Source organism: Magnolia sinica, chromosome 1, assembly GCF_029962835.1.
Source record: "Magnolia sinica isolate HGM2019 chromosome 1, MsV1, whole genome shotgun sequence".
Lineage (NCBI taxonomy): Eukaryota > Viridiplantae > Streptophyta > Magnoliopsida > Magnoliales > Magnoliaceae > Magnolia > Magnolia sinica.
This window is the reverse complement of record NC_080573.1, coordinates 7888318-7911428: the sequence shown is the minus strand read 5'-3', so window position 1 is coordinate 7911428 and position 23111 is coordinate 7888318. Positions and strand designations below refer to the sequence as shown.

The 23111-nt window shown below is 40.9% G+C and overlaps 1 protein-coding gene across 7 annotated transcripts in view; it reads left to right on the top strand.

The window, feature by feature from the left end:
• The window catches only part of LOC131238445 (cysteine-rich receptor-like protein kinase 44), a 78966-nt gene that overhangs the window by 14863 nt on the left and 40992 nt on the right, over positions 1–23111 (top strand). Inside the window, exons 2-6 of one of the 7 annotated variants that reach the window (XM_058236199.1) lie at positions 11851–11952; positions 13337–13357; positions 14727–14825; positions 22476–22498; positions 22788–22998. In XM_058236199.1, coding sequence (XP_058092182.1) covers positions 11851–11952; positions 13337–13357; positions 14727–14825; positions 22476–22498; positions 22788–22998 — 456 coding nt within the window. Of the gene's footprint in view, positions 1–11850; positions 13263–13336; positions 13358–14726; positions 14826–18933; positions 19779–22119; positions 22243–22373; positions 22499–22787; positions 22999–23111 lie in introns of those variants that run through there. The other 6 variants (XM_058236202.1, XM_058236203.1, XM_058236200.1 and 3 more) reach the window with 6 other exon arrangements.

Below are 23111 nucleotides of genomic sequence, written 5' to 3'. Positions count from 1 at the left end.
CTTTTACAATGATTTAAGGATTGAAAATTGACATGTATGGTTAATTTATAATACACAGGCATGGTATAAATTTTCACATTAAACGAATAGTGGGAACCATGTGATCTAAGATTTAGGGGTCTACGTTAGTGGCATTTTTGTAATTATTGTTTATTTAAGAGTTTTGTGAAATCTAATGGTTCTACATGTTATAGGCACCTTTCTAAACAATTATTGCAAAAGGACTTACATCTAAATCATTATGGTTAAGTAGTTATTTTCCAATTTATTTAAGAGAAGGTGCACACGTCATATTATATGATGGATGGTCTTGTCTCAAAATCAACAGTTAAATTGCTTCATCTATGAATGAAGATCATTCCCTATGGTTAGATTCATGATAATTAATAGATGTAAGGTTAGGATAACTAAATTGGTATTGTATATGTGCACATATTACGTTGAATTTCATAGTAACACTCGAGAACTTTCAATGCTTGCGTATTGAAAAGTTCGGGGTATTACAGGTAAGGAATGGAAAAGGTAAGAGAAGGACAGATATGTTGGGTAGGATTTAAGTTTTATTTATTTTTTTATATATATAATTTTTATTTTTATTTACTTTTACATATAAACTAGGATTTAAGTGAAGACTTGACTATATATGAAAATTGCAATTGGGCCACATCTCTCATAAGAGACTGGAAAGAATAGTGCGGGAAGAAATTCTTCATTTTATATACTTCTTCAACTATAAAACACGTGTTGATTGTATAAGGGTAAACAAACCAGAATAAAAAAGAAATGTGCACCTAGGTGTGTAGGACTCTTACAAGTGATACATACCGACATTTGTGTGCCATTCCCTACAACATCTTGGACTGAGTATAAATATTTTATTACATTTATAGATGATTACTCTTGTTTTAGGTACCTTTATTTTATAAATTAAAAATTAGATGTATTAGATGCTTTTAAAATCTATAAGGCTCATGAAGTTAAAAATCAACTCGATAGGAAGAGCACCTTCATCGGGTTTGACCGTGGTGGTGAATACTATGACAGATATAACAGATCAAGTTGCAATCCGAGACCATTCGTTAGATACCTGCAAGATTTTAGCATTGTCGCCCTATACATCATGCCTGGGACTCCAAAGAAGAATGGTGTGATTGAAAGGCGTAATTGCACTCTTATGGACATGGTGGATAGCATGCAATTCAATATTTTCAAAATCTCTCTGAGGTGATGCGATCAAAATACAGTTCATGTCCTTAACAGGGTCCCTAAGAAGACTCTAAATAAAACTCCTTTTAAGTTGTGAAATGGGGAAAACCAAGCCCTCGATATCTCCACGTTTGGGGATGCCCTGCTGAGGCCAAAGTTTATAACCCCCATAAAATAAAGCTCAATCCCATAACCATAAGTTGTTTCTTTATAAGATGTCTAGAAATGTTAAAAGGTCATTGATTCTACTATCCTTCCCACTCCATCAGGATTATTGAGATTAGGAATGCCAGATTCATGGGATTAAGTTAATGCCAGCAGCAAGGATAGCAAAATCAGGTTGGGTGCGCGATGCGGGGCAGATCCAGGCAAGCGGAGAGAGGCAGATCTCAAGAGTTACGCTCAAAGATGAGGGTAGATCATTTCCCCCTTTCACAACAAGCTTTCAATCTCAAGCCGATGCGTTGCAAACCCCTCATTCCCCTTCCAAGGAACAGCCTTCAACCCTGTATCCGCGAAATCTAGGGTTTAGTCTGTTCGTGGGGAACATTCCCTTTGATTGTTCGGCTGCTGATATTCAGGGGATTTTTGAGACGGATTTTAGATGTCTACATTCCCACTCTTCCAGGTTTGCAAAAACCTCGCGGATATGCTTTCGTTAGATTTTGATACAAACAAGACCCTAAAGCGACCATGGACGTTCTAAACGACCGGCGCATAGATAGGAGAGTCGTCTCTATGAGATGGGTGAAATCAAGATCTCATCAACCCTCCAGAACTCAGCAAACAACCCCACATCGACAGCTGATAAACGACCATTCAAATCAAACCTACGTTGCGGCATTGTCGAAGGACGCCAATCTCCCTCCGGGCAGAACAAAGGAATGACCAGAACACAAAACCATTGTGGACCATAACGCAGTGGCTACATGGCTACAAGAGCTGCAACTTGGGCTGGTAGGGAGAGTAGAGGGGCCGCACATTTCCATTTTGAAACTACTCGAAGGCATAAGAGACTCCAGATTAGTAAGATCCTCCATAGACATAACGAGAATCTCTCCGGTGAAATTTCTGATTACTCTAAAATCCAAGGAAGAACTCGTCGATTTTCTAGCGGACTCTGAACTGCATAGCCGAATGGGTCTATCTTCAGTGACCAAGTGGTCAACAGGGGAAGTGATGGGAGGAGAAGGGAGATGGATCAGAATATACGGGATTCCTGCTCACACCTAGATGGAATCGGTGATACTGGATTTAGCCAATTACTTTGGGACCACAATACGGATTGACTCCATTAGTAGTTACGGCGTATTCCAGGTGTTTGCTCTCATCAAAGTGTTACTCCGACTAGGGTCAAACTTGCAACAGATTCTGAAGCTTTAGGTTTTGGATAAGATATATCCCATTCATGCCGTCCTGGAAGAGACAGAAATTGGGAACTTACATGAGGAAGGACCCGAAATCCTCAGGTCAGATCCACATCAGGAAGGTACTAGACAATGGGTAGAAAGGAGATTCGGGAATCAGAAAAGTGGAAGAGGTAAAATATTACTGGGTCATCAGTAGGAAATCAATAGCCAACTATGCCTGGTAGATGTTTGTGAAAATGACGTAATGAACCAGAAGTACCTCTCACCGAAAATAGGCAATGTAGATGCAAAGAATATCCAACCAAGGCCTCCAGATATACAACCGGAATCAGATCAGGCCACATGTAGAGCAAATGGTGAGAATCTCGACTCGCAGGCAAGGCCAATTGATCAGAGCCCATCTCAACGTTAAACAAGGCCACATCAGTCTTTGGAGCGTTGTAACATTCAAATACAATTGTTTTCTGCTGACGCAGAAGGTTACGCTCATCAATGCTCAATTCAAAGAACCACAACTGAGGGTAATGGATAGGGTAAGGTTATAGATAAGCATCTAAGAACCAGAGCAAGATCTGCAGAAACTCGCTCCATCAGAGTACCAGACAGTGATCAACACACAACTCCGTCATGGTTGCAAGAGGCTCCCCCTCGGCAACTTATCTTTCGGCACCATCAGCCCCCAAACCCCATCAGATCCAATTTAGAAGTTGATCTCTCACCATTCTTCACATCCATATCTAGCCCAACCCATAATTGTAGAACCCTTATACAGAAGCACCTTCCATTTCTAGATTGCCAGGAAGATCAGACTAGTAATGTTGTCCGTCCCCATTCAACTCAAGAAAATGACAACAATCAGTAGATGCTAGAGAGCAGACCTAACAAGGAAAACCATACTCTTCCAGAGATAGGAAAAGTCAGGCAGACAATCTCTAGCCATCCTCATGAGAAAACAGCGACAACTATCCTAAGAAGACCGAGAATCCACTACTCTAGGGGTGATTAGGAATCCAGACTACGTAGGCTAAAGCGAAGGGCTGTCAATTCAGGTTGTGTAACTGATGGATAAGACCTTGGTGTGGAACATCCGTGGCATAGGTAATTGTCAAACGAGAAGGTTGTGTAGGAGACTAATCAGAGAGCATAATCCTTGGATCGTGGCAATTTTGGAGCCGATGCTCAGAGATGAAAGGCGAGTAGGGGTAGGCCTTTCTCTTGGCTTCCATTATTCGTGTTCCAATAATGATGTAGGTGGAAAGATCTGGGTTTTTTTTAGAGACCAATTGGCTGTTTCAGTGGTGAATGCAATGAACCAGATGACAACAGTTAAGATTCCAACGCAGAACAATCAGGCGGACATTCACATGTCCTTTGTTTATGCCAGTTGTGTTAGGTCTGTCAGAAGGGAGTTGGGGACGAGCTAGCAGTTACATCCTCGATCATTCAGGGTCCGTGGGCTATTTGTGGCGACTTCAATGCTGTTGTAAATGCCACAGAAAGACGCAGTCGTAGGGATCTGGATAGAGCAAGTGCAGCAGAGTTCTCGGCAGCGATAAATGCAGCAGGTCTTGTCGACGTAGGCTACGTGCGTAGCCGTTTCACGTGGAGCAATAGCCAGGTTGGGGCGGCCAGAGTATGGGCCCGTTTGGACAGAGTATTGCTGAACTCCCAATGGATTACCTCCTTCCCCTGCTTCTAGGTCCTCCATCTTCCTAGAATCTCCTTTGACCACGCTCCTTTGCTCCTACAAAACACGCTATAGCCGTATAGCGGCCCAAAGTCATTTAAATTCCAGCGAATGTGGACTCAAGATGACTCCTTGCCTCTGATCAAAGCCGCGTGGGCCCAGGTTGATTCTAGCCACCCCATTCTCAATGTTTTAGTTAAACTAAAATCAGTTAAACTAGCGTTGATTGTTTGGAACAAAGAAAGCTTTGGAAACATTTTTATTCAGGTAAAGCAGGCAGAAGAAGCACTAGCTGCTTTGGATTTTGAGCTACAACAGCTGGTGGCTAACGATGATGCTAGTGTCACGAATCTGCAGTCCAGACATGCAGAGGCAGCGGAAAATTTATGCATCTTGGAGGACTGTCTAGAGATTTTCTGGAAGAAGAAATCTCGAGTCAGTTGGCTTAATGAGGGCGACAGAAACACATCCTTTTTCCACGCGGTAACTGCGGCGAGACATAGAAGAGCTGAAATTCACAAAATTACTTTGGAATCTGGCCAGGTACTGACATAGCAGACACAGATTAGGGACGCTGTTATCCTCTAACCTCTTCTCGTCAGGGGCTTGTGACAGCAGTTCCCCACTTTTGGATAACATTCCCCCTTTGATTTCTCAGGAGATAAATAACAATTTATTATCTCCTCCCTCCATGTTGGAAGTCTAGACAGCGGTCAAAGCTATTCCTATAGACAGAGCCCCCAGGCCAGACGGTTTCTCTGGCGCGTTTTTCACATTTTGTTGTGGGGCCCGACCTACTCAAGGCAACAAGGTATCTCTTTCAAGGTGGGAAGCTCTCAAGGGCGGTTTCTGCATCTCTGATATGCCTCATCCCTAAATCAGGCTCCCCGGCTAGATTCTCTGACTTCTGGCCGATAAGCTTATCTAATTGCTTCTATAAGATCATGGCAAGCGTGATTACGACAAGGCTCAGTAAGGTGCTCCCTTCCATTATCTCGCCTGAGCAGGGAGCCTTCATCCAAGGCGGATCGATCTCCGAAAGTATAACGCTAGCTCAGGAGCTCTTTAGGGACATTAACAGAAAGTTCGGGGCGAAAACATTGTTCTAAAGCTTGATATGGAGAAAGCGTATGATAGAGTGGAATGGGCTTTCCTCAAGCAAGTTCTAACTCACTTCGGATTCAGTTCTAAGTGGATCCAGATGGTTGAAGATTGCTGGGGAAACGTTTGGTTCTCGGTTCTCATTAACGGTTCTCTAACCGGTTTCTTCAAGTTTTCTAGGGGTCTTCGGCAAGGTGATCCGCTCTCACCCAGTTTGTTCATCATCGCCATGGAGGTCCTCAGTAGGGGTCTCTTGAACTTGGTAGATCAAGGCCTTTGCCATCCGTACAAGCTGCCACGTGGCTGTCCCCATATCAGACATCTCCTTTATGCTGATGACACCCTGCTATTTCTAAATGGCGGTAAAGTGTCTCTTTGGAAGGTGAAGGCTTTCCTTGGTGCATATCAGTCTAATTCAGGCCAAACCATCAATCTTAGAAAGAATTCCTTCTTCGCACCCAGAAATCTTTCAACTACCAGAGTGAGAATGATTGAAGATTTGCTAGGTATCTCTGAGTTATCTGCGCAGTTAGTGTACCTGGGGGTTCTGATGGCAGATAGAAAAGTTAAAACGTCATCTTTTCAACCCCTCCTACATAAGATAGAAGGCCGCATAAGCGGGTGGCAAGCTAGATGTTTATCTCAAGCTGGTAGATTGGTTCTTTTGAAGCACGTGCTGGGGAGTATCCCGGTCCACAATCTGGTAGCCATGCACATCCCGACGCATGTTATATCCTCTCTAGAAAAACAATTTGCTGATTTTTTTTGGGGTTGGACTAACGGTAAGAAGAAACTTCATTGGCGCAGCTGGAATGTTATGGCCCTTTCCAAGCCAAAGGGAGGATTGGGTATTTGGAAATTATCAGAAACTTTGAGGGCATTCCATATCAAGATGGCTTGGATCTTCTGGTTCAGCGATAGGAAGAGCCTCTAGGGTTCGTTTATGGCCGCAAAGTACGCGGCGAATCTGGTAAATAACCCCTCCCGGCAATCTGCCTCTATGGCTTCACCTTTTTGGAAGGTGATCCATGCAACGCTCCCATTTCTTGAAGCTAACGTTCAGTGGAATCTTGGCCTAGGAGACTGCAATTTGTGGACTACGAATTGGACGGGCCTTGGCCCTCTCCAGAGTCTGATCTCCGCCCCGATCCCGGCCTCCCTTACATCACTCCAGGTGAATCACTTCCTGGACGGGACTGGCCCCTTGCCTCCCTTCGCGGTGTTCCAGTTTCTTCCGCAAGATATTATTGATCACTTGTTTTAGCAGTGATTTTGTACTTCAGAGGGTCCGGATGTGTCGATATGGCCTTTTACCCCGTCGGGGTCTTTTTTGGTTAAATCAGCCTGGGCGACGAGCAAAATTTCTCGCGATCATATAGGGTGGGCGCAGTGGGTGTGGCATGTTAAATTGCCTCCCAGGATTTTGATTTTCCTTTGGAAGGCCTTAAATTCGACAATACCAGTGGATGTGGCGGTCCAACACCGTGGTGTTCACCCTGCTTTAAAATGCAAATGCTATAGGTCCAGTACAGTCGACGTTCCTGTTGCAGAGTCTCTTCCTCACCTTCTGCTGGATAGTGTAGTAGCGAATTAGACGTGGACATGCCTTGGTGTCCAATTCAGCATCAATATCTGCCCGGCTTCTTCTGTTGAGGTGAGGTTGTTGCAGTGGTGGGGAGCAGGGCAAGGGTGGCGAAATTCAAATTACATCTGTAATCTCGCTCCAGCCTTCCTGCTATGGGAACTATGGAAGGTGAGGAATGCTGCCCAGTTTAAAGGTAAACCCCCCATCACAGGTTCAGTTATGCTCTGTGTTCAATGGTGGCTCTCCATCAGCGCTGACCCTCCTCAAAATACTCTCCAGCGGCTGCCTCGCGATGTGTTTTATGATCAATAAGGGAGGCCGCCAACTAGAGGTAGGGGTAGTCCGCTGATCTCTTTTGTCAGGCTGTCTCCTGCTAGTTTTGTTGAGGTGGTGAAATGGGTAAGGCCTTGCTACAATTGGGTTAAAGTTAATGTAGATGGCTCCTCCAGATCAAACCCGGGTGCAGCGAGAGGCGACGGTATTTGTAGAGGTGACAGGCGCTAATTCCTGTTCACCTTCTCCTTAGGGTACGCTGTCGGTTCTAACACCTACTCTGAGCTCCGTGCGGTGTATGACGGGCTGAATCTCTGTCTATCTAGAGGCCTCAATCAGATCATTCTTGAATCAGATTCTCTGCATGTTGTGAAAGTGCTCAATGGGCTATCCAAGCCGAGTTGGAGATGGAGCTATTAGATAAATAGGATCAACAGGTTGAAGAGCAAAGGCCGGATCAAATTCCCTCATATCTTCAAGGAAGGAAATGCTCCAGCGGACGACTTGGCTAGGCAAGGTAGTGATGTCCAGTGCTCCTCCGTCTTTGAGCACTTAACGGATCTCTCGCCCAGGACCTGTGGTCTCTTGTTCCTAGACAAGTTGGGGCTGGGGGCGATTGGAGAGCAATTACGTACGTAGCCAGTCGGTTGTCGATCTTTGGTCATGTTTTTTCAATTTTTTGATATGATATGCTTCCCCATGTCCTTTTTCTCCCTGGGATCCCTGAAATCTGTTTTGTAGCCTTTTATCAATGAAATCACTCTTCAGTGTTTAAAAGAAAAAAAGGAATGCCAGATTCATTGAGGATACTCAAAATAGTGTGGCCATGAATATTATAAATTTTATATTTGAGGAAGTGCGGGTTGTAACTCCCGTCACAGTTACTTTGGGTCACGTGGGGACAAATCCTTCAGTTGAGCTTTTAATCACTCCAAATCACCATAATGAACCTCCTATACAACTCACTGAGGAAGGAAATCAAAGTCACACTAAAAGATGGCGATCCATTAAGAAGATCCGAAGGAGAGAGGATGCTTGTGATTCCAAATGATTATATCGTATATCGATAGGAACATGAGTTTGACGTAGGAGTGAAAAATGATTCTAAATCCTTTACACAAGTCAAACAAAGTGTTAACCCCTTGTGGATGCCACAAAGGATGAGTTGAAATCTATGAAGGATAATAAGGTTTGAAATTTTGTTAAGTTACCCTAAGGAATAAAGCCGATTAGTTGTAAATAAGTATTTAAAACTAAATGGGACAAATGATTTTACCCAAGCGTAATGTCGAAAAATATAAAAACAGACTCGTTGCTAATGATTTTACCCAATGTGAAGGTATTGATTTTAAATATACTTTCTCACCAGTATATAAAAAAAGACTCATTCAGGATCATAATGTCTCTTCTGGCTCATATAGATTTAGAGTTATATCAAATGGACATAAAAACTGTGTTTCTTAATGGAGATGTAGGTGGGAATGTATACATGTTGCAACTAGAAGGTTTTGCATCTGATGGCTTAGAACATATGATTTTAACTAAAGAAATTCATATATGGGTTGAAACAAGCATCACAATAGTGGTAACTGAAGTTTCATAAAGTGATTTCCTCATACGGTTTCATAAAAAAAAAGTGATTTCCTCATACGATTTTGTAAAAAACACCACAAATGTGTATATATATGGCAAAATTAGTGGGAGCAAGTTCTTTATATTAGTTTTGTATGTTGATAATATTTTGCTAGGTAGAAGTGACATTAGGATATGGAGCAATACTAAGAAATTCCTATCTCAAAGCTTTAAGATAAAGGATCTTGGTGATACCTCTTATGTTATCGACATTGAGATTGGTCGTGACAAATCATGTAGGCCTATCACAGATGGCCTATATTGATAGGGTACTTAAAAAGAATAGGATGCAAAACTATGCTCTTAGACAACCTCCCATTGTAAAAGATGATAAATTCGGACAGTTCTAATGCCCTAAGAATGATTTGGAAAAGAATTGAATGAAGAATTTTTCGTATTCATCAGTAGTAGGGAGCATCATGTATGCTCAAGTCTACACACGACTGGATACTGCCTTTGTAGTTGGAATGTTGGATAACTATTTATCTAATCTAAGAATGCAGCATTGGATAACTGTAAAGAAGGTGTTGCGCTACCTACAAAGAACGAATTAAAAACTTCATACTTACATACAGAAGGCATGATCATTTAGAGTCAGTTAAATACTCAAACGCAAACTATGCTGGCTATGTTGATACAAAAAAGTCTACCTTATGCTACATCTTCATGATGGTTGGTTGGGCTGTCTTGGAAAAGTGTGAAACAGTCAACAACAACTTCATCCACCATGGAAGCTGAGTTCATTGCTTGTTATGAAGCATCATATAAGGTATTATTGTTATACCATTCTTCTCAAATTTGCAAGTATTGGAGTATATCTTGAAACCATTGAGTATCTTTTGTGATAACTCAGCTACGGTTTCATTATTTAACAACAACAAATATTCATCAAGGTCGAAGCATATTGACATCAATTATCTTATTGTGAAGGAAGAGTTCAGAATCGTCTAATTTCTATGGAGTTCATTTGCTCTAAGCAGATGATTATGGATACTCTCACTAAAGGGTTCCCTATCACGCCATTTCAAGATCACATAACACATATGAGAGTCATTAACCCCACAAATGTATTCAATTAATGGGAGTTGAGCATATTTTATTTTCATAGATATTGAAGGCATTTCATTTATAAAATTTTGATGATTCTGATATAAAGTTAATTCCTAGTCTCTTTATATATGCATAATTTATTTTAAGTAAGCAATTTTGTCTCATTAAAGATATCTGAAAGCTCGTGGATCTCTTAATGATAGACACATATCATCACACTACGTGTGTAATCTTTATATCAGACATTTTAGTTCTTGATATATGTCATTAAGTCCAGCAGTATGTGTGACATATTTAATCTCACTTTGCTTAGATTAAATATTTTGATAGCTATCGTGATTTGATACTAGTGGTCTTGATAGACCGGATTGTAAAAGCATTGCCCGTACTATCCAATAATTGCATTGGTTGATCATTCAAGTGTTTATTTAATACAAAAATATGTTTTTAAAAATTAATCCTTAACATTGATCAATGTGGCTCAGGTGGGAGAATGTAAGAATTCTATAAGGTGTGCCTTATTGATCAATGGTCTTGATTACCGTAAAGGTTGGATAACATGATTAGGCATACTAGTGGACCCCCACTGAAGTTGTGATTGATCTAGAATGTATAGGGTGACGTGCTAGGACTGTATTGCATGCATAGTGTTTCGGTTGAAATACGAATCTTAAATTTGTGTAGAGCCTAAGGGGGAGTTTCGATGGTTACAAACTCCTCATCCTCCATAACTATATAAACAAGCTTAGGTCACCAAGCCTACATATGTTGAAGTCTCTCATCCCATCCCGGTGCTTCTCTTGAGGTGTAAAGTGTGGAATAGTACGACAATCGAGTTATAACAATGTTGTCTCAATCAGGTATGAATTTTATTTCAGTTATTTAAATTCCTATCTTGCACTTGACAATCTTCTTTAATTTGCAAATAGAGTTTACTGAATTGCCATACTTAACCTATTAAAGCTCTCTTTTTCCTTTAAAACCCTTGTTGCTTACTCTTCAAATTAGAACCCCTCCCCTCCCCCCAAAGAAAGTGCTATTTAAAAAAAAATAAAAAAATTTGTATTTTTACAAATTTAGCATTTGGATTAGTTTGGCTAAATAAGTGTGCCATGTGTAGTTCAACATATTTAATTTTTGGATTGGTCTGGGTAAAATAAGTGTGCCATGTGTGTACATTGTCGAGTGCAAGATAGGAATTTAAAAAAAAGAAAAAGAAAAGAAAAGTGTGCCATGTGTGTACATTGGGTGTTTCTTGGATTGTACGGGTTCGAAACACACATTTCACTAGTGGAGAAGGCTTAGGTTAATCGTGGAGGAGGATTTGCTATTAACTCTCTTACAAAGGTATTTCAATATTGCTAGACGGTAAATATTACTTCAAAGATAACAATATTGTAAGATTTCTGCTTGTTACACACCTATTTTTATTTTCTTTCCGTTTCTGTGCGTTTCTTTTAAAATGTTCTTTTGTGCTGACAAATGTGATGGCTTGTAGATGGTATCCCTTGCACATGTGTGAGGCTTTAATTAGCAGCACTAACCCTTTTTTTTTTTTAATGAACATTAACAGTCATGGTGCTCCCTGCCCAACTTTTTTTTTTTTTTTTCCAAGAAAAAGGACAATCTTCATATATAATGATCAAAATTTACAATTTTTTGGGTTGCCCATAATGAAAAGAACATGGGGAAACCTATCGTGAAGGAAAGGGACGGCGCCATACCCCAGGGGGCAGGGCTGCAAAACAAAGGGAAAAACTACATGGTGGGAACCGATGTAAGGAAAGGAACGGCGCCATGCCCAACTTATTTAACAAAAGCTCCAAAGATTTAACCTGTGCCAACTTCATGGGGCTGTACTATAGGCCTGAGGCCAGTTATATTGGCTGGGAACCGATGTGGCCTGCTTTCCAGCCTAAAAACTAATGTATTTCTTGTTTTTCCAGGAAGAAAGCGACGCTCATCTCGAACTGCCATCATCATGGTCGTTCCTATAGTTGTTGTAGTCGTGCTCATCTTTGCCATCGCTACTTGTTTCTTAAGGAGGAGGCACATGGATGAAGATAAAGAGCTTCTAAAAATGGGTACCAAACCAAACACTTTCAGTTATTCCGAACTGAGGACTGCGACCGGAGATTTCAGTCTGGAAAATAAGTTGGGAATGGGAGGATTTGGGGCTGTTTATAAGGGCACACTTCCAGATGGAAGGATAGTAGCTGCGAAGCAACTCTCAGTGGCATCTCATGATGGAAAGCGTCAGTTTGTAGCAGAGATTGTTACAATATCAGCGGTGCAGCACCGGAACCTTGTGAAGTTGTACGGATGCTGCGTCGAGGGAGATAAGCGCCTTTTGGTTTATGAGTATCTTGAAAACAGGAGTCTTGATCATGCACTCTTCGGAGACAGTAACTTGCATCTAAATTGGCCCACCCGCTACAGAATATGCTTGGGTACCGCACGAGGCCTCACTTATCTCCACGAAGAGTCAAGGCTCCGAATCGTACATAGAGATGTCAAGGCCAGTAATATTTTGCTTGATGCTGATCTCAATCCCAAGATTTCAGATTTTGGTTTGGCCAAACTATATGATGATAAGAAGACACACATCAGCACACGGGTTGCAGGGACAATTTGGTATCTTGCACCGGAGTATGCCTTGCGTGGGCATCTAACAGAAAAGGCTGACGTGTTTGGATTTGGGGTGGTCGCACTTGAAATTCTTAGCGGAAGGCCAAATACAGATACAAGCTTGGATCAAGATAAGATATATCTCCTCGAATGGGCTTGGACTCTACACGAAGCTAACCGTCCATTGGAACTGATCGATCCGACACTGTCCGAATTTGACAAAGGAGAAGCCCTAAGAATGATTGGAGTAGCTCTTTTGTGCACTCAAACATCTCCAGTGCTACGCCCGCCCATGTCGCGTGTGGTGGCCATGCTATTAGGCGACGTCGAAGTAAGCAGTGTCACATCGCGGCCCAGCTACTTAACTTTGTGGCAATTCAATGACTTAACCAACTCCCTGAGCGACTGTATGTCAAGAGGGTCTATGGGAATAACAACGGATGGCCCACGTGACACGTCGAACAAGTCGAGCTGGTCCACTCCTGCGGAACGCTTGCCTCTGCCCACTGGGCCATTTTTGCAAGAGATCAGTGTTGAAAGAGAAGGCTGATGGACTTTTCTAAGCTGTGCATGCATTTCTTCAAGTTATCCTCTCACTTCTATGAATCCTTGTTCATATCTTTTATTTGGATGTTGAATGTATCTTATCACACAGTATGTATATATGTCATAGTTTGAAAGCCTGAAAACTCGATTCGACTCGATGTCCAGCCAGGTCGGGATGACTCTACTACTCAGTTGAATCTTAAATTAAGATAGCATTAAATGTTTTCATTATTATATAAAAAAATAAAAAAAGGAGGAAAAAGAAGAAACCATTGATCGGTAAGTCGCTGTGGGTTCCCCTTTGCATCAGTGCAAACAGTTTCATCCTTTTTAAATTTTGTAGTTGTGGTTAACACTGCCCTACCTTGAAGCCTGGCAAACCTACACAAATGATTTTTTATTTTTTATTTCTAAAAAAAAAAACCTCTTTTTATATTGTATAGATGAGACAATGTACATCCATTCGGACGAGGCCACGAAAGATAGGAAATCACAACCGGCCCGACTATCATATAGCAAAATAAAAACAAAATTAAAAAGGGAAAAGAGCCGCAGCAGGGAGAAGGAGACTAAATGAAAGCAGTCTCGGCAGCAGGTATAGATGATAAGGGGCCTGAGAGGGGCTGGGTGGACTAGAAGGGGCAATTACCCAACTCCTTTTTTGATCTTGCCATGTCTAACCCGGTCCATGCTAGCTTTGTCCAAGATGAGGTTGCCTCTAATAAGATGGGGAAGATCTGATAGCCTGAGATAAAGATGATCAGAAACTACCAAAAAAGGGGCAAAGGATACACTTACTGTGGATTTAATTGGTAGCTAAAAAGGTACCACACCATTAATAATTAACAGTGGTGTAAGGGTTCTATAGGGCCTAAAAAAATATATGTGTTCTATCTAAGCCGTCCATCTATTTTGAAATATTATTATAGGTATGAAACCAAAAATCAGCTTGATCGAAGGCTAAAGTGGACCACATGGTAGGAAACATGGAGATTAAATCACATGTGCTTCCTATGTTGTGGTCCACTTGGGCCTTCAATACTCTTTGTTTTTGGGATAATAAACTAAAATTTTTTAGTACAATTAATGGACGGAATGGATTAAGTAAATACATCAGGGTAGGCCTCAAGGAGCCGCTGATAGGACCGTCTATGGGTTCCTATGCCCAAAAATGGGCGCGCACTCAAAACAGAGCCGCGCCCAAATTTGGCTCTCTCTCTCTCACTCCGTTCCCTAACCCATTTTCTCATCTTCCTCCCTCCCTCTCTCCATTCACTTATCCTCTCACTCTCTCTCCGTTCCCCATTCCTCTCTCTCTCTCTCTCTCTCTCTCTCTCTCTCTCTCTCTCCGTTCCCACCGTTAGCACTCTCAATCTCCCTCTCCCTCACTCGAGCTCCCGCACCCTCGCCGTCTCCCTCTCCCTCTCTCGAGCTCCCGCGCCCTCACTCCCCCTTCAACAGCACCGGCTCTCCCGTGCCCTCACTCCCCCTAACATTGAGGCTTTTTCCTCTTCAAAGGTTCCTTCTCCCTTACATATCTAGGGGGCCAATGGAATCGCTCGAGAGCCTCTGAGGACTAGGTCTTGCCATGTAGGGTAGTCAATATCATGGAGAAGCGAGCCTATCTCAATGAGCATTGTTTGTGTAGATCATAGGATTGAAAGAAACGAGGAGTCACTGCTATTTGATTTGGGTACAATAAGAGCTGCAACAGACGACTTCTCTGAAGACAATAAGCTTGGAGAAGGTGGATTTGGTGCTATTTATAAGGTATCATTATTCTGAGTATCAATAATATTAGTGCGAAGTCATATCTGAGTATCGATTCACATAGACGGTTGGGACGTCCCCATAAGCATCTCTGGTCTTACAAATGTTTTCCAATCTCTCCCTATCTATCTAATAACTAAAATCTAGCTTTAGTAAAATCAAACAGTCTCTACTAATCTATCAAACATCTGTTGATGTTGGTGACTTTCCCTTGAAGTGGATACATGGCCCAGAGTATGCCATTTACGGGCAATTCTCCATCAAATCAGATGTATTCAGCTTCAGAGTTTTACTACTGGAGATTATGACTGGTGAGAAGCGCAGTAGTTTCTACCAGTCAGACCATGCCGAGGATCTTATTAGCTATGTCAGTAGAATCTCTTGATGAATTTTTCTCAACAAATATTTGAAATGAAATTAATAAATCATTGAGCGAATGTTGTGGCTGATCTCAAATGAGAAGCGAAGGTTTTATTTACGGCGCACTGGTCGACATGGTACACATGTTTGAGGTGAGTTCCATCCATTAGGTGGGTCGACCATGAACATGCTTTTGTCCAAAAATCAGATCCCATGTTTGCAGTGGCCCTACCTGATGAATGGTTTGGATCTTGCACTCTGGTTGAGTAGAATTTGGATGGATCCTTCAAATGTGTATTGACAGCATCGCTCATGTTATTAATCCACCACATTAATACTTCCATTCTAAAACATGATTTTCGCAATGGTGCATTAAAAAAAAAGGGTATATATATATATATATGGGAAAAGGTACTAAGTGCTCGAGCTGATGGGACCGTCCCATGAGGTCGAGTTGTGTGGGCCCCACCGTGATGCGTTTCGAACATCTACCCCATCAGTCAGATGTACCATTCCATCGTGGGCCTAGGTCTCAAAAATCAAGTCAATCCGTGACTTGTGTGGGCCACACCACATACAGAAGTGGGGAGGGGCCGTGCACCATTAAAACATTCATAATCATTTTTTGGGCCCACCAAGATGTGGTTTGCAAATCCAACCCATCCATTATGTGTGTCCCACTTGGATGAGGGTTCAGACCAAGTTTCAACAGCATTCAAAACTCAGGTGGGCCCTACCAAGTGCTTTTATATGTTTTTGGCATGTCTTCACATGAATTTAGATGGTATGGCCCCCCTGAGTTCCGTATACGGCTGATTTTTGGGATATCCCATTATTTAAAGGGGACCCATCAAATGCACGGTGTTGATGGTCGACACGCATCACGATGGGGCCACATAGCTCGGCCTCATGGGAGCTTATCAGGAGGTCGAGCGCATAGTACCTTTTCCCTATATATATATATATATGTATGTATGTATGTATGTATGTATGTATGTATGTATGTATTAGAGGAAACATTACAATATTTCGTGCAGCCCTAGGATCAAATGAAAAAACCTCCAGGGCTGCCTATCATATCCATATACAAAAAAGCACCTCCTTGACCCGAGCCTATTTATGTGTTAGCCTCTTTAATAGCGCCCAAACCAACCTTGTCCAACATGAGCATTCCTCTAATAAAGCGAGGTAAAATAGTTACATCCTTGATTAGAATGTTCCTCTGAGTCGACGGCCCTTCCCTAGCCAGCCCATCAGCCGGTCCATTCCCCTCCCTAGGAATCAAGGAGATGGAAAAGTTGCATCTTCTACTGAGCCCCTCTATCTTGGCCAACCAATATTTCCACTTCCACGTGGGGCTAGAAATGCCCCTAAATGCATCCATCACAAATTTAGAATCAGATTCTAAGATCACCTGCATGAATCCACGAGAGACACATAACATCATCCCATCGTGAATTGTACAGAGTTCAGCCCTGTTATTTGTCCCGACACCATAAACCAAGGAGAAAGCAATTAACATATTGCAGGTTGAGTTTCTGCAGTTTCTGTTGGGATTTTTGCTACAGAATCACACAGATCTAGAACTACGATAGCAATCCAAGAGCACCAAGCAATCATCAGAGAACACAAAGATTTAACTTGGAAAACCCTTTTGGAAAAAAAAACACGGCACAAAGCGACATATCTTCACTATGAAAATAGAAATTACAAAGAAAGGACTTACCCGATTCGAACAACCTCGAATCTCACCCTTGCTACACCCTTTGATAACTCTAGAACACTTTTAGAAACCCTTGGAATACCTTTAGGAAGCCTTAGAATTATTTAGAAAGGCCCTAAGGACCCCTATTTATAGTTTAGGAAACTCGACTTTGTCACCTCTTAGAATCCTCCTTATATTTACGCAATCCGCGCAGAATCTGCGAACCCTCGACTAGTCGAAGGACGACTTCGACCTGTCGAGGGGACCCTCGACTAGTTGAAGGACGGCTTCGACCTATCGAGGGGACCCTCGACTAGTCAAGCGCACCTTGAACGTGTTGTATATCTGCATGCCCATTTGTTTCATTAGACCATTTAAATGTGTTATATCAACACATAAGCCGATTAAAATCTAAAGGGGAACACACCATTGAAGAAACAAATATCATCACCTTATGAAGTTTTTAATGGTAACCGTTTTATCAACACTTTTTCCTTCAATGTGGTCCATCTGATATTTGGATTTAAATCATTTTTTATCTCATACCATAAAATGATATTCAAAATTGGATGGACGGTATGGATGAAACAAATGCATCATATTAGAGCCCATAAAGCATCGAGTGATAGGGTCACTAGCCATCATGTACATTGCATAATGAAATAACTTAGTATGCTAGTAAACTCTGTTGGGTCCACCATGATTTATTTATTTTATCCTCCCCATCCATATATTTTAATAGATAATTTTAGGGCTTTAACCTAAAAATGAAGCATATCCAAAGCTCAAGTGGACCACACCACATGAAATAGTGTGAATTGAACATCTATGGTTGGAAAATTCTTGGGAGCCACAAAATTTCTAGATCAAGTTCATATTTGTGTTTTTCCTTCATCCAGTCTATGTGATTTTATAAACAGGTTGGATGACAAATAAATCTCACTGTGGGCATTAAGAAAATTTCAGCAGTAGAAAACATTTTTCCCATCCCTATAAACTCACCTTGTTCATCTCTTTAAACTCTCCCACTGCTGGAAGGGCCTGGGTTTCCACGTGAGGACTTGTCTATATACAATTTTAGCCAACCCTCCATCGGCCTCCTTTATTTGACTATTGACAGGGATGGCCTATTGGCTAGGCTTGGAGAGAGCCCCAAATCCTGGACAACCTCCAAGCTATTGCTATCTCTGCAGAGCAGGAGCAGAATAAAGCATGAAACTTACCATCTAGCATCACCTTCAAAAAAAAAAAAAAAAACCTGGTTCACAATATTTTGAATTTCATTCAAATGTTCCACAATTGAGTTTCCATCTTTATATCTCAAATTTAGAAGCTTTGTTGCCGGAATTTTTTTTTTCCATACAATTCTTTCAGTTTCTTTCAAAGTGAGTGTATCAAGGTTTGTATATATACATGATGGAAAACACTACCATCTAGCTATTGTTGAATAAACCAAACGACTTTCTAGTCTAGTTTCTACCACTTTTCATCAGTCATATCTTTCGGTTTGACCCCGTCACGTTCCATGGGTGCATACAAATCCTTGTAATATAATACATCTTTCATCTTGGCCTTCCAAATAATCTAGTTGTTTCCATTCAACTTATGCTTCCTTCTATGATTTACATAAGAAATAATTAGAACCAACCTGGAGATTTGGTAGCACTTGTTGGGAAACCACACACTTGTCCCTTTTGTGTGCAAACCAATGAAATTAACAATATATGAGATTTAATAAATGATAATTACTTCTAACACAAGCAGACAAATAATCTAACATGTAAAGTGCGAGAGACAAATTTTTTAGGTGGAAAATCATCTGATGTGAAGAAAAAATTATGAGAGCTATAGTCTAGTGCAAATCCACTATGTTAGAGATAATTAAAGTACAATAATCAAGGGAAAAAACGCTCTTGGATACCAAAACTACATCATCCAAAGTTGAATTGCAAACAACAATGAAAGATAAATGATTTTTTATTTTTTTTTCACCAATTAGAGAATGTACAGAAGCATGCGATCTTCCCATTACTCTCCGCTAGATTTCCAACAACCAGATGATACCTTCTCTCCTCTTAAAACCCTTTGAATTTCTCCTCCTTTCATCCCTCCTACTCTTCATCTTCCCCCTCCCAATCTCTCCATACACACAAATTTCTATCGGCTCCGATTGTCCAAACACAGCTAACTACGCTGCTAATAGCACATATGAGACTAACCTCAATCTCCTTTTCTCTTCTCTATCCTTCAATACTTCATTCACTGGCTTCTCCAACCTTACGATTGTCGAAAACCCAAACATCATCTACGGCCTTGCACAATGCGGAGGCGACACCACACCCGATGCATGCCGTGATTGCCTCACCACCGCAAGCCAAGAAATTGTCAAAAATTGCCTCAGTAAGACTGCAATTGCATGGTTTGATAGTTGTCTCTTGCGCTACTCCGACCAACAAATCTTTTCATCGTCTGATAATAGACCAATGTTTTGCAAATGGAATGCGATAAATGCATCAGATGATTATAAACTGAGTTTGGAGCAGATGATGAAGGGTCTTGCCTCCAGGGCGGCTTTTGGCCCATCCAAGCTGATGTATGCTACGAATGAAACGAATTCCACCAACTTCCCAACGATATATGGGCTTGTGCAATGCACGAACGATCTGTCAAGGAGTGATTGCAATCTGTGCTTACAAGATGCAATCGTTCAGATTCCGACGTGCTGTTATGATAAACAAGGTGGGAGAGTTATTGGGCCGAGTTGCAATTTGAGGTATGAGACTTACAAGTTCTACGACAACTTAGCTAAATCACAGGCTCCTTCTCCTCCTTTGCCCAATCCATTAACTAACACAACTACCGCAGGTAATTTTTTTTTGGTTCTTTTCTTGATTTTTGTTCGTCTTTCTGGTTAATCACAGCCGCTCATTGAATAGTTGTGTTTTTTGGATGGGTAGAAATTGTATGATTCTTGTCCCATCGGATTTTCGGTTTGTACAACTAGGGCCCATTTTGTTTTAGTGAACAAGACCATTGGTCCTTTCGTCTCCACAGTAGATGGGGCTATAACCGAAAAATCACCTCCACAATAAATCTGAACCTTTCAAATTATTGTATGTAAATAGACGGTTCAGAAGAGAAATACAAAGAAAAGGCCAAGATTGGTGGATATGATATTCTAATCTTGGAGATTTTTTAAATGGTCCAGTGACTGTGGATTGAATCAGACCGACGGTCTTAATGATTGAGCTGTGGTCTTGTACAAACAGAAAACCCGATTGTTCTGTCCATATCCTTGGGTGGTGGACCTGTATGGATTGAAATTTGATGAGGTGCAGCACTGCTAAGCCCTACCACACCTTTAGATTTTTATGTGAAACTTTTTTGAGTGGACATGCAATCATCCCAGCAGAATTCAAGTCGTATTTTAAAATGATAAAAACCATCCATCAGTTAGGTGTTATGGCCGTAGGCTGTAGTCCAATTTCCACATTGAAAAGATGATCTTCGTCATTGATTTAAGCAGTTCAATGTTAATTATTGAAAATTTTAATTTAAGCAGTCTAAATTCAACAAACACATATTCGGAGGTTAGGTTCATCTGCTTGGCTTGAATTTTGGATTGCTGCCCATATCCAATATCATCTAAGAAATGACCAGTAATGATCGTTAAACAATTTATCGATGGCCACCCAAACCGGAAGTCTTTTTTGGTTGGAAGCCTGTGGATTCTTCACCACAGAAAATGCACCAGAACAAGCTTAATAAAGCCCGAGTCAACTCAGATAATTATCATCTTACTTGGCGAGTCATCATTCCTTGATTGGGAAGGATAGTCATCATTCCTTGATTGGGAAGGATCTACAATTAAAAATCAAAATAATTGGAGGATCTTCCCTGTATGATGGGAAGATTTGGCTGTTGAATGTCAAACCTCACTCATTTAGGCCTCTTCATGATATTCCTTGGATTGAGCTTTGCCAGGCCCACGCAAATATACAAGGCAGCCTATGTATTGTATGTGTGCACGCAACCATGGTGTTCCAACAGAGGTGTTGGTGCCCTGGCTCCAGAGTCATGTTGGTTTACTGACCAGCTGGGCCATAGTCGCAAAACAAATGAACTGCTGAACAAAAAACTAGCTGAAAGTTTTTGCAGCCCCCAACTATTTCTATGAGAAATTTTCCTTTGTAAATTTCACTTTTAACTAAGTAGTCTTTCTAAACCTCCAAGACTTTACTTTTCATTTCTAAACCTATGTTGTTTGGATTGAATTTCCATTCTTTCAATTATACTCAAAAATTTATATTTTATTATCATTTTACATCTGCAATTTTTCTAAAGGTTCTGTTCATTGCTTCAAACCGGTCGCATTGATAAACTTTCTTTCAGGTTTTGTCTATAAAGTTTTTTACAATATTTCTCACGATTCTATTTTAAAATCATGTTTCACTTCACCACACTCCTTTTCTTCTTCTTGAACTCATGTTTCACTGGAACGGTGGTCATGGGAGGTAATAATGAAAAATGAATGTGTTTTTTCATAGTGAAATCGACCGGTGAAAAATCACCTAGTACTCAGTGAAATTTACCAAGTACTCAGTCAAATTCAATTAGTACTCAGTCAAATTCACTTAAAATGAGAACAAATATGTTTTTGCACAGTGAAATTGTCCGATGAAAAGTCACCTAGTACTCGGTCAAATTCACCTACTTCACCATTGACCGTGGACTTCACGTTCTGGTTCCGCACTAGGCTTACACGGCTGACTGTGACTCTCTAGACATCCTACTTAGTGAAATTCACCCAATACTCAGTCAAATTCACCTAGTTCATGGTCTATCATAGATTTGTGGTATAGCAACGATATTCTTGTCAGAAAAAACCTTTTAAGTTTAGAAATGCAAAGTAAAGTGTTGAAGGTTTAGAGAGGCTGCTCAGTTAAAAGTGAAATATACCTAGGGAAATTTCTCTATTTCTATCAATACAAATACGATGAGTCAAATGGCCTTATTTCTAGGTTAGAACATATTTAAGGCTAGACTTAGCGGATGGCTTGGGTGCAAGCTATTTGTTCTATATTTTTAAAATAAACAATGGATTCATGTTTTATTAAAATAAATTGTGCATTCCTGAACCCAGTTATATTGGCTGGGAACTCATGTGGCAACTTTCTAAAACTAGTGCATTTCTGTTTGTTTTCAGAAAGAAAGCGAAGCTCATCTCGAACTACCGTCATCATCATTGTTCCCATAGTTGTTGCAGTCATGCTCATCTCCACCATCGTTGCTTGTCTCCTGAGGAGGAAAAAGAGCAAACCTGTGATTGGTAAATCACCATGGGTTACCCTTTGCACTAGTACTGCTAGTTTCATTCGTTTTAAATTTTGCAGTTAACACTGCCTACTCTGAAGTCTAGCAAACCCACACAAATGATTGAAATTGGCATTGTTTATGTAGATAAAGGGATTGAAGGAAATGATCAGGAGTCGCTGAAATTTGATTTGGGTACAATAAGAGCTGCAACTGACAACTTCTTTGAAGACAATAAGCTTGGAGAAGGTGGATTTGGTGCTGTTTATAAGGTATCAGAAATCCATCATTTCGTTTGTACTTTGTACCCATCAACCCCGGCATATATGCATAGTAAATCAATCCAAACTGTCTAAATTTTGGACCACTATGTAGATGGGGCCCACTTCAAATATTGCACTGATTGGTAGGTTGAAATCGGGTTTCGCCTGGTCTAACGAAGGGTCCCTAACCCAAAGATAGATGGGTTTCATTTGGAATGTGGCCTAAGTATAAATGGTCCTGTGCATTCTGCAAACCTATTGATCAGTGATGATCTTGACAGTCCTGCTATCATTGCAGGGTAGGCATTCAGATGGACAGGAAATAGCCGTGAAGAGGCTCTCTCGCTACTCTGGACAAGGTTTAGAAGAATTCAAGAACGAGGTTGCATTAATTGCTAAACTTCAACACAGGAATCTTGTTAGGGTCTTAGGTTGCTGTGTTGAAGGAGAAGAGAAGCTTCTCATCTATGAATATGTGCCCAACGGCAGTCTTGACAAGTTTCTGTTTGGTTTGGACCTTTTTCCACATATAATTTGTTTATCCATGCTTTCGCGAAATTATAACACTCATCCTATATAAGAATTTTCCTCGCAATAAACTAAATGAAATTATTTTCTTTTT